The 12,545-nt window shown below is 42.4% G+C and overlaps 1 protein-coding gene across 1 annotated transcript in view; it reads left to right on the forward strand.

Annotated features, from left to right (window-relative positions):
* The first annotated feature begins 351 nt into the window (after positions 1-351).
* Positions 352-12,545, forward strand: part of LOC307116852 (cytochrome c oxidase subunit NDUFA4) — a 29,461-nt gene continuing 17,267 nt past the window's right edge. Inside the window, exons 1-4 of the mRNA XM_079801303.1 lie at positions 352-465; positions 1,475-1,629; positions 2,891-3,010; positions 3,221-3,298. Of these exons, the coding sequence (XP_079657429.1) occupies positions 363-465; positions 1,475-1,629; positions 2,891-3,010; positions 3,221-3,298 (456 nt within the window). The 5' untranslated portion in view covers positions 352-362. The remainder of the gene's footprint in view (positions 466-1,474; positions 1,630-2,890; positions 3,011-3,220; positions 3,299-12,545) is intronic.

Below are 12,545 nucleotides of genomic sequence, written 5' to 3' on the forward strand. Positions count from 1 at the left end.
TAAGATCAAGCTTAAAAATGTTTAAGTTAAACGTGTTATTATGGTGTATTTCTGGACAGCCATTTCTTTTAGCCAATCAAAAGGCGAATTCTGAAGGTATCCGCCCACTTCCTAAAATGAATGAAAGATCCGACAGAGCGTTTTGATAGGCAGAGTTCACTTCAGTTTACTCAGTTGGTGTTGAGCAGTAGAGTAACTTTCTCTCAACTCGTATATACGATTAATTAAGTAACGTTATATCTTTTAGTTTTCCGTCTAGTTAAGAAACTAGTTGTTTGCACGCGTCGTCTTTTACGCAGGTTTGTTATGTAACAAAAAGAAGCGTATGAGCTCATGACGCCAGAGTGAGTGTTTGTGGAGAAATGAAGAAGTCCAGGAGCGGATCTGGTCTCCAGCCTCTTAAAGCTACTGTTCCCTTCACACTGCACAAACCAGCTGGAGCTGCCGTCACAAATATCCCTCCAGGTGAAGTATATCATACAAATCAGTGACTATCACAAATGATCTGAGCCAATAAATGTCCTTAAAGATGAACAGGAAATGCTATGTGAATGATTGAGTTTGCAACTACATCATTACTTGAATTTTATTTTTGATGTGCTTTAAACGGTTGGCTTCTCAATTATTATGGTTTCTCATTATCTATGGGCAAATATGAAAATTATCACTAAGTGCATTTCATCTACCCACCCTACAGTTTTCTTCTGGACTTTGCTGGTGCATAGCAGCACATCATCATCGTTACTAATTATAAATACTGGCTGTATAATAACTTACACTTATAAAATGGATGGCTTCATTAAGTTTCATACTCTATATGTCCAATATACATTGGGGAGTACATTAAACATTCGCGATTCAAAAATGTAAAGCTGAAAATTAATAAGCTCTTTTGATTAAAAAAGTATATTATGAAACAAGGAACTTTTATAACATTTGGAGAAGAATAAAGAATAAATATTTCACTAATGAAATAATGCAATTGGTGACACTGGTCATGTGAACTCCTTTGTACTGAAGGTCACATTTTCTTGCTTCCATTGAAGCACAAGATTCTTTGAAACATCTCAAGTCATGGTGGAAAACATGATCTTCTGGTTTTGTCAATGTCAGCCTCAGTGTTGCAGTCATTAAAGCAAAAGACTGACAATCCAAATGCTAAGCCATTGTGATATTCGTGTTAATCTTTACAGCTCAAATTGTTATATTTTAGAGATCCCATCGTATGTAATGCATAGTGTCTTTTTCATATTTTGATGAAAATGTAATACAATAAAAAAAGGATATTGGAGAACTTTTATTACAACCTTTTAGCAATTCACACATTTATTAAAACAAGATATTTAGTAGCATGTTTCCGCATTTAAGTATATAGATAACTGCTTGGCACTTGTTTTCTCTTCATGCACTGTGATTTCAGATGTTTTGTCTGAAAGCCTTTTTATTCAATACACAAGCTTTCTTGGTTCCTCAGGTGATTGGACCAAAGCTGAGTGGTGTTTTCAGAAGCGGATCCAGCGCACACTATCTTTGGATGCGATTGTGGGGCCGTACTTGCAAGGCCAGTGGCCCAAAGTGGGTGACAAACACAGTCCCAGCAGACACGGCAGGGAAGACAAATCCACACAGGTGAAGCGATTCAATGTCCTGACTGAATAAAAAAACGAAAATTTACACAGCTTTAAGGTTCCGTTTGATTGGAAGTAGACGATGGTATTCCATTTAAATACCATGGTACATGAAAATGGTAATCATTGTCCCTATTTACACCTAGTGCATCCACTTTTAGGCCATGTTTATGCCTGGTATTATGATGCGTTTTGAAAAAAAAACATACATTTACCTGCCCATAGACCCTCCCCTCAAAGAAATCAGGACAGAAGTGGTTGAAAGTGGACAAAAGAGACGGATTAAAACACCAGGTGTAAACGGAATGTGTCTCCCTCGTCGATTTGTGATCCGATCAACCAAAATGCATGTTAATACCAGGTGTAAACAGGGTCTTAACATTAATACCAGTGTAAACAGGGCCATGCATTACCATTGTAAATACCAGAGGTCCGTGGTATCTTCTGACACCATCACCGTACCATATTTACTGCAATCACTATGAACTTTAAAGCTCAGCTCAGCTGTGAAGGGAAGTGGGGACATTAGCTTTTCACATTTTTTTAAAATATCATCTGTTTTCAGTTCCTTATCTAAGCCAAAATTTCACTCTTCCTTTTATATCGTTGACTTAAGACTGTTTTACCCACCAAAATTACCTTATAAATGAGTCTTACTGTGGTAAATGTATTTTATTTGCCTGTGATGCTGTTAATAACAAAATATCTAATTGTTCTAGTTGAGAAAAATTAGAATTCTATCTTAGTTTGCTCAACCTTGTGAGTAAAACAAGGATGTAACAAAATATTCAAGATTAGGGGGGGGGGCCAAAGGCAAAATTAAACAAATCGTTCATTGAAAATCTCATATTGATTTGAAAGGGGGATGCGGTGGCTTCAGTCCTGTTTCCAAACTCTTTCTTCCATGAAACAAAAGAAGACATTTAGTGGAATGTTCACACAGCTGTTTTTCCATAGGGCGAAAGCAAGCAGGACAAACAAGCAGATATTTTCTTACGCACAATGAAAGTAGTCCAAATGGATGTCATATTCCAATTTTTTCTGAAGACTTATCTTTGCGTGAGGAACAGATGACAATATAAATCATTATTCACTGTTAATCTTCCCCTCTGCCATAGTTCATTTGAAATAACTCTTGACTGATTCAATACACATGAAATGTCCCTTTAAGAAATCAGCCAGCCCAGTACAACACAATTGCTGTCTAAACAAAATAAAGTGTAGTTTTATGTATTTATGATTGTTGTTATTTTTTGTAAAAGACACCACATGCATGGTTAGCTGGAGCTGAAACAACCGCGGTTGGATTTCACAAACGCTCTGCATCATGGGGAAATTCAGAACATCTCCCGGATGGAAGTGACGTGTGTGCAGGCTCGTTGGTAAGTTGTACTGCACAATAAACATGCCACTTCACTTCTGTTATGGAAATAGCTTGAAACTATAGAAAGTTAATGTGTTGTTGCATGTATTATTGAGTGTAAAATGTATTACTATATCTATATCACATTACATAAATCTGTATATGTGAGTACGAAAATCTCTGCTGTTTCTCTGCTCTTTTCTATCCTTACACTGTTTTTGTTTCTAAGCTTTCCAAGCTGAATCAACAACTGCAAAGGTCAGGTTTTCCAGTAGGCAACCAAGAGAAACTGCACAATCAACAACAGGTAACACACACACACACACACACACACACACACACACACACACACACACACACACACACACACACACACACACACACACACACACACACACACACACACACACACACACACACACACACACACACACACACACACACACACACACACACACACACACACACACACACACACACACACACACACACACACACATATAAAATCATTCTCTCTTTCTCTCTGTTCCCTGGTTCCTCATTCCCAACCCTCATTTCTCTTTTCAACCTAAACATAAGCTAAAACAGAGCTATTCGGAATTTGACTAATGGTGGTTTAATTTTATTTAGGCAGAGGCTATTGAGGTGAAAATAGCAAAATTTTCTCTGCATTGTGTAGCGTTTAGATTCTATTTATACTTATTCAAAATAGTGGCAGATACTATATGCACCTCAATGAATTGTTGTACATTATGAAACAGTATGCAAAAATAATAACATATTCAGTGTATATAGAGGGTATGCACGTGACTTCGCCGTCCAGAGTGACTGTGTTTACGCCCACTGATTGGCAAAAAGGTTTTCAGCGTGAATGCCGCGAAAAAACACCCAAAATGCATTTAAAGCGGGAAAGAGCTTTGAGATTGACTGTACAAATAGATTTGACAAGAAATCAGAAGTATGTTTTACAGACTGCTGAAAGCTACAGAAAAGAGACGCGAATTGATTGCTGCAATACATAGAAACAACTGGACTCCAGGCAGCGAAACGTGGATTTTCAGTTATCATTGTGTGTCAATATGTTGAATTTTGATATGTTAACCTCCCTCCGGCCAGACGTTGTGCTCTGGTCTACCATCACTAGAACGGTTATCATGGTTGAACTGACTGTGCCATGGGAAGACAGCCTAGAGTCTGCTTTTGAGAGGAAAAAGGAGAAGTATGCAGACCTATCAGCTGCATGCACCGAGGCAGGGTTGTATGCTGTCACGTACCCAGTCGAAGTCGGCTGTAGAGGCTTCACTGGAACCTCCATGCAACGGCTCCTGAAGTCTCTAGGTGTCAGAGGTGCCAGTTTGTCAAAGACACTAAAAGAGATAGCAGAGCAAGGGACTGGCTCTGGCTCTGGCTCTGGCTCCGGAGAAAGGACAAGGTTTAGGGGAGAGAAGGACCCTAAAGCCCCGGGTTTACTTCACTTACCGCGCCCGGAAGTGTCACGCGTGCAGCCCTGTCCGCGCGTCTTTCAAAGTATACAACACAACGGATGCGCGCAGATGATCGCATTCGACACATTCGCAGTAAAAAAAGTGTCTATGCTCCACCAGACATCGGAGGGCAGCACTGAGTCCTGTCATCAACGGGACATTCGCTGGGCATATCGGAGAAGAACTGTAGTGCATCCACCATTGCAACATAGTTTGGAAGAAACACTGAAGAATCAAAAATGCTCTCTTTTTTTTCAAGCGTGTTGTTTTTAAACCGGTCTTTGCACACTCTTCTTCGACGGCTGAACACTGTGCTTAATACTGTGCGTATTGCCACCTAGTGGACTCTTCTGTACTACTGGCGCATGCGCTGTTGCACACGGACCGTCCGCGCGGTCTCAAAATTTGGGCTGCGCGCGGACGGGGTGTGCGGCCGGCTGCGAGCCCTCCGCATGACGAGAATTGCGTCATGCGGGCGGTGCACGAACGCGGACGGCCGAAGTATACCCGGGCCTTAAGGCTGGCTGCAGGGGGTGGAAGGGAGACGTCCCTGCCGTTGCTCCACCACCCGGAGATGTTCCGGGATTAAAGGAGCAAAACCTCAACGAAGGGTAGCTCCTGGCTGACGACTCTGCAGCCAGCCCAAATGGCACCGTGTGAGGTGCGTCAGGCAGAAATGCCTTGCAGCTATTCCTACCTGTGCTTACAACTAGTTAGGCTGGATTACCAGTGACCACTGTGAACAGTACAGGAAAGTCTGGTGGGCTGCCAGGGAAGACTGGCTGGCAGCATGAAAGACTGCACCAGGGGTGGCGGGGCTAGTTACCCTACCACATGTCTGTGGAGCAACAAGCTTCAATGACCCCCTAAAGTAACTACAACCAGAAAAAAGAGAAAACAGCTCAGGGGTCCACCGAGAGGCGGGATGGAAGATGGACCAAATAGGATGGATAACACGTTATCGATTGGCACGACAATTACAAATGCGCAAAGGATCATAAGTAGGGTTGGGTACTGTTCACATTTTAACCGGTATTGGTACCTGAAATTCGGTAACGGTACCCAACGGTACCTTTTTTCGGTACTTTTGGTATGTTTACATAAATAACTGTATATAACCTTTAAGTCATTTATAAAAGTGTTATTGACATTATGCCAGAGCTGCCCTGGTCTCTGTCTGCCATTGTCTGTGATGTTTGATTACTGTAATATTTACTAGTAAATAGTAGGCTACTTAATTTAATTCATAAAAACAACCATATTATTATTTTTTTCTTTTTAATTTCATTTCTATAAAAAAGATTTCCCACAAATTATGTGTTATGTATTTTCTAGTAATCAAATGAAGATATAAGACATTCATTTAATTTATCTTTTAATTTAATTAAACTTAAAAAAAAAAAGTGCTGCACAACTGAGCTGTATATGGTTAAAATTAAAACATGAAGACAAATTGTAATTTATAAAAAAAACCTTAATAAAAAATTATTATTATTACATTAGTGTTAGTAGTATTATTACATTGAGACGTATCTAAATTCTACTGTACAACAGAAATGTATTTGTCAAGTTAGCCGAACTTTTATTTTGACGGGTTGCCGTGATTTTGAGTCTCTGTGTGTTTATGATATGATGACGGAAGTTTTTCTCAAATTAAACGGTAAAATGCTTATAAAGCGACTCTCAGTGGCTCTGGAGATGATGTTTGTGCATTCATGTCCTCATATGAGAGGCAGAGATGGAAACATGCGACCGTCACGCACAATTCTGAGTGAGAGTGGGTGTGAGGTAAACCCATAGACTGTAAATCGCGTGTCTACGCAGTCATTCGCACTGAGACACGCATGATTCGTATTTAAATCGTCTTTTCGCGGTTTAATATTCACAGACACTAGTCTATATCACCAGATGTGTTCTCAGGTACCGAAATTTGGTACAGATTGATTTAATGTGAATCGGTACTCGGTAGTACCGACGTAATTCGGTCGGTGCCCTTAAAAGTACTGAGTTCGGTACCCAACCCTAATCCTAAGAGAATGCAGTTGCGGGTGGTCTAAAATTACAACATATCTGGGTCTACTAATCCACCAGGGTAAGGTAAAATGTGGTGGCAGCAGCCAGGTGCAAGCTTGAACTGCAGCAGCAGGTCAGACAAGGAGGAACCATAGCCAGGTTGAGCATCACAGTGCTATGGATCCCACCAATGCATCTGAAGAAGAGGAGCAAGATCTGCCTACCCAACAGGACTCTCACCAACCACCGCAAGTCCCCCAATGCGATCAACGAATCAGAACACTGAGGGAACCTCAGGAATCCACAGGAGACACACCCAGGAAACCAGTCCGGAAAGTCAAATGGAGTCAAACATGAATGGAGAAGCTTTGACCAGAGCCTGCACACAGTCCACAAAAACTCGATAAAAGGCAATATAGCTGCCAAACTGAACATCTTGCCAGAGACATCGTCTATGAAGAAGGCAAAAAGAGATTTGGCGAGCTGATTCAGAGGAAGACCCCTCCCAAACAGCGGGAGACGGGAGAGGGAAATCCTGCAGTTGGTCAAGGAATGTTACCTTCTCCGGAAACCATGGAGGAAAGCCATGGATCACGAGAAGGAGGGCTTGAAGATCTTGTGGGGTCAGATTAGAGCTAGACTCAAAAACGTGAGGCGAGCGGAGAGGATCAGGAAAAGTAGAAGCCCTTGAAAAAAGCCAAAGCGATTCCACCAGCATGGAACAGAGCAGTCACCACCTTCATCCCAAAAGAAAAAGACTCCCACAACATCAGCCAGTTCAGAGGCATTGCTCTCCTGAATGTCGAAGGGAAGATCTTCTTTTCAGTGATGGCAAAATGAATGACCAATTACCTTCTGGCAAATAATTATATTGACACCAGTTGCCAGAAGGCAGGCAGAGCATTCTGCAATGATCTGGGAACAGATTCAGTCAGCCAAGCACAGTAAATCAGACCTTCATGTGGTCTGGCTGGATCTTGTAAATGCCTATGGGTCTGTTCCCCACCATCTTATCAGTTTTGCTCTCGACTTCTTCCATGTCCCCCCAAGTATCCGGAGCCTTATTAATGGCTACTTCAACAACTTCTACATCTGCTACACATCCATGAAAATTTAAAATGGGTGGCATCGGCTGGAAAAAGGGATAGCGATGGGGTGTTCCATCTCCCCTATCCTTTTCACTGTAGCCTTTGAAATTATCCTCATCGGTTGAAGACAGATGGTCAGAGGAGTCAGATCCCAGTCAGGTCAGCGACTCCCGGCTATATGAAGTTAGATGGATGATGTTACCACCCTCAAGACAGCAGCATGTACCACCAGGCTGCTGAAAAGGCCTGAGGAACTACTAAGCTGGGCCAGGATGAAGATAAAACCAGCCAAGTCAAACAGCCTCTCAATCCTCAAAGGAGTCAGTAGGGACAACATCTCCTTCTCAGTGGACGGTGAGGAAATCCCACGCCTGATAGACCAACCAGTTAGAAGTTTGGGAAAGCTTTACACAGCTTACCTTGTTACCTTTACCAGTTTACCTTGTACCATCACTTGATGTGTCTCCTCAAACTGTGTGACATCAGCATATCAGCAGTCCAGAAGATGGACTCAAAGGCTAGCAACTATATCCGGAAGTGGCTGGGCCTTCTCCGATGTTTGTCAAATGTAGCCCTGTTTGGAAGAAACCCCTTGAGGCTCCCAATGAAATCCATCAGCTTGGGCTACAAGCTGGAGAAGGTGCGCCTGGTATTCGAGCTGAAAGACTCACCGGATCTGGCAGTAGAAAACACCAAGGCCCAAGTACAGACTGGAAGGAAATGGAAAGCATCACAGTCAGTACACCAGGCCATTACCCGCCTGAAACACCAGGAGGTTGTCGGATTGGTGCAATATGGCAGGGCAGGCTTTGGTTGGGGAACACCCACCTAAGATGTGGTCCAAAGCCTCAAAGGTAGAGAGAAAAAAACTGGTGATCTCTGAAGTTGTGAGGGAGGAAGAGGGGGGCTACAAAATCAAAGCCGTGAGCCAATGCCGACAAGGGAGATGGACAACCTGGGAGGCTGTCATCAACAGGGCTGTGACGTGGGCTGATTTGTGGAGGATGCCTCAGGCAAAGCTGAGCTTCCTTATCAGGGCCACGTACGGTACCCTACCAAGCCCCCAGAATCTGCACCTTTGGTATGGCTCAGAGGAGATCTGCCAGCTTTGTGGCCACCAGAACCTGAATGTAGAGCACATCCTGTCCAGCTGCAAAATGGCACTGACCTAAGGATGTTATGGTTGGTGTCACGGCTAGGTCCTGCGAAAAAGGAGCTGAAGTCATCGAGGCACGCAGATTAGAAGCCAACAGGGCCAGCCTAGCAGCAACTCACGGGCTGATCCAGTTTGTGAGGCATGGGGGTGAGGCGCTAAGCAGCACCTCAAAGAAGTGGTCCTTGCTGTCACCCGGAGGCAACTGGCAACTGAGAGCTGATCTTGATCACCAACTGAAGTTCCCACAGAAGATCACCGTAACCTCCCTCCGGCCAGACATTGTGCTCTGGTCTACCATTAAAAGAACGGTTATCATGGTTGAACTGACTGTGCCATGGGAAGACAGCCTAGAGTCTGCTTTTGAGAGGAAAAGGAGAAGTACGCAGACCTATCAGCTGCATGCACAGAGGCAGGGTGGCATGCTGTCACGTACCCAGTCAAAGTCGGCTGTTGAGGCTTCACTGGAACCTCCATGTAATGACTCCTGAAGTCTCTAGGTGTCAGAGGTGCCAGGTTGTCAAAGACACTAAAAGAGCTAGCAGAGCAAGGGAGCTTCTGGGTCTGGCTCCGGAGAAAGGACAAGGTGTGGGGGAGAGAAGGATCCTAATGCTGGCTGCAGGGGGCAGTACGGAGACGTCCCTGCTGTTGCTTCACCACCCGGAGATGTTCCGGGATTAAAGGAGCAAAACATCAACAAAGGGTGGCTCCTGGCTGACGACTCTGCAGCCAGCCCAAATGGCACCATCGGAGGTGCGTCAGGCAGAAATGCCTTGCAGGTACTTCGATACAGCCTGTACCTAATCTCTCTTTCTCCAGTTCACAGTGGAGTGAATTTGACCCGATCTCCCTTCAGACATGTATTGAAATCACTTCAAAATTGAAACCGACCTTTTCTCCTCATGACACTCTTCCTTCTCGTTTTCTAAAACAGATTTTAGATATAGTCGGCCCGGACATTTTACGCATTATTAATAACTGTCTAGTGACCGGAACAGTTCCTGCCTGTTTTCAATTTGACGCTGTGACTCCCATACTCAAAAAACCTTCACTTGATCCCACAATACATGCAAATTATAGACCCATCTCTAATTTGCTGTTTCTATCCACAATCCTCGAAAAAACACTTTTTATACAACTGAAGAATTATTTGCAAACCAATTCCATTTCTGATATTTTTCAGTCTGGCTTTAAAAACCTTCATAGCACTGAGTCCGCGCTCTTAAAAGTTTTTAATGATATTCTAATGACCACAGATGTTGGCGATACTCTTAGATTCTCTTAGATTTGAGTTCTGCTTTTGATTTTGTTGATCACAGGATTCTTTTATTTCGGCTTGAACACTGAATTGGTATCACTTGAACGGTACTGAAATTGTTTCAATCTTTCCTGCCAAATAGAAGATTTACGGTCAATTTGGGCATCCATTCATCCTCGGTGGCTCATGTCACCTGTGGTGCACCCCAAGGATCGATTCTAGCACTGTTACTATTTTCTTTGTACATGTTACGTCTGGGATCAATTATGCGTAAATTTGGGGTGTCGTACCACTGCTATACAGATGACACACAACTTTATATACCTATTAAACAGAAAGATAACTCAGCATACAAGAAATTGGAAGCTTGCCTGCATGATCTCAAATTGTGGCTTACAAATAATTTCATGCTACTTAATGACGATAACCCAAATAATTCAATTTGGGCCAAAAGGGCACCCAGACGAAGACTCAATTGACTTAGGCACTTTAACTCCTTATATTACTTCTAATGTTAAAGATCTAGGATTTCACCTAGATAATGGTCTTAAACTAGACAAACAAATTAACACCATAGTTAGTACCAGTTTTTATCATATTCGCTGATTAGCCAAAGTCAAACCTTTCTTAAGCAAAAAAAGTTTTGACTCGGCTTGATTACTGTAATTCTTTGTATTCTGGGTTACCTCCCTCTTCCATCTCTCGCCTTCAAATGGTCCAAAACGAGACCATATCACACCAATTTTATGTTCTTTGCACTGGCTGCCAGTCCGATACCGTATCGATTATAAATCGTTTATAAAGCTCTCAATAATTTATCTCCCAAATATTTCTCCGACCTGATTATCACGTACAATCCTTCCAGATCACTTAGATCCCAAAATGGTCGTCTCTTCGTGGTACCACGATCTCGCCTGCAATGCAGGGCAGACCGATCCTTCGCAGTAGTGGGCCCTAAGCTGTGGAACAACCTGCCACTACACGTCATAACAGCTTCAACGTTGGCCGAATTTAAATCATGTTAAAAACACATCTTTTTTCTTGTGCTTTTAATTGTTTGTAATTTGTATGTGTTCTTAGGCATGTATCCTCTCTATGTACAGCACTTTGGCTAACTCCGGTTGATTTTAAATGTGCTTCATAAATCAAATTTGAATTGAATTGAATTTATATAAAGCATGCACTGGCAAATTTGCTTAATGTATTTCCCCGGCGTCAAAATCAGGCACTTATAAATGTCAGATTATTGAGTCAAACCTTTAGTTTAAACTGATTAATTGTTTGTTTTACTCATGATTCCCCCATTAAATCCAGTCATGGCTGAGGGGCATAGCCTGGGAAAACCCAGACAACTTCCGGCAAATTTAGATTTGCTCTGCAAGTAGTCTGGCAAAGAGTCCATTCAAGCCCATTTCTAAACCCTAGAAATCGCGGCACCAATTAGAAACATTGGGGCGGGCTTTACGCGATGACGACAGCGCAGCGACGTTGAAGCAGATTTGCCGCTGCTGTGGAGCATCACTCGTTCGAATCAGTTATCGCGTCTGTTTTAAGCGATTTAAACTTTTCCTTTTCGTTAAAACCCGAGCGAAGAACAACACTCGAAGCCTTTATATCTAAAAAAGATGTTATCGCTGTCTTACCGACTGGATTCGGCAAAAGTCTGATACCAGCTTGGCCCTTTGGTGGCTAAACGAATGGGTCTTAGCGAGAGCCCTCTGGTAGTGTTAATGTTTTACAAAATATAGTTTTAAGTCCTTTTCAGGAGTGAAGGAAGTTGTTTAAAGCTCAAATCTGTGGTTTATTTATAAAGAGAGCGCCTTTTTAAAAATTTGATCTGCCGTTTTCGGAGTTGTGAGCTCCAGTGGTTCAGCGGCGCTCAATCGATCATTGAGCCCGCCGAGAGGCGCCTTTCCTCGGCCAGTCCTTCTGCCGCTGGCTCTGATGTCTCTGTAGTGGTTAAACCGTCTCGTCTTGTGTAGATCTAACGGCTGATCTTTGCTCTCATTAATCTATAATTTGTTCCTAGACAGATCGTTTTGTCTGAGGGCAAAGTGAAGTATCATAACTTTATATTTTTAAGATATTAAACTTTACCGTTGTAGTCTCCTAGCGCTGACTTTGACTGAATTGCTTTATTTATTGTATAGCTTCTTATACCTTTTACTTATACTTTTATAATTGCTATTGATGATCACACATAAACTGACATTTAACAAAAAGAGACTGGGTTGTGTTTTGTGTCATATTTAATTTATTACAGTGATAATCATAGCCTATATTATGTGTGTGTGTTTTTTTAAATGTAAACGAAAAGAGGCTGGGTTTTTTATATTTCGTTTTGTTATAAACATGCATTGAAGATAATATGCATTGCCTGCACTACATATACAAATATATACTGAGTGATACTGTCAAGAGCATAGTAGGCGGACTAGTGTCCTCCCGTCCTCGGGAGTTCGTTCTCCGGAGTCAAACTTGGTAAGTCACGGACGCAAGTCAGAAGTTCGCGTACGAAATATGTCATAAAACACCACTGCCTCATTTCATAAAAAAAT

Source organism: Gobio gobio (assembly GCF_949357685.1).
Source record: "Gobio gobio genome assembly, chromosome: 20".
Lineage (NCBI taxonomy): Eukaryota > Metazoa > Chordata > Actinopteri > Cypriniformes > Gobionidae > Gobio > Gobio gobio.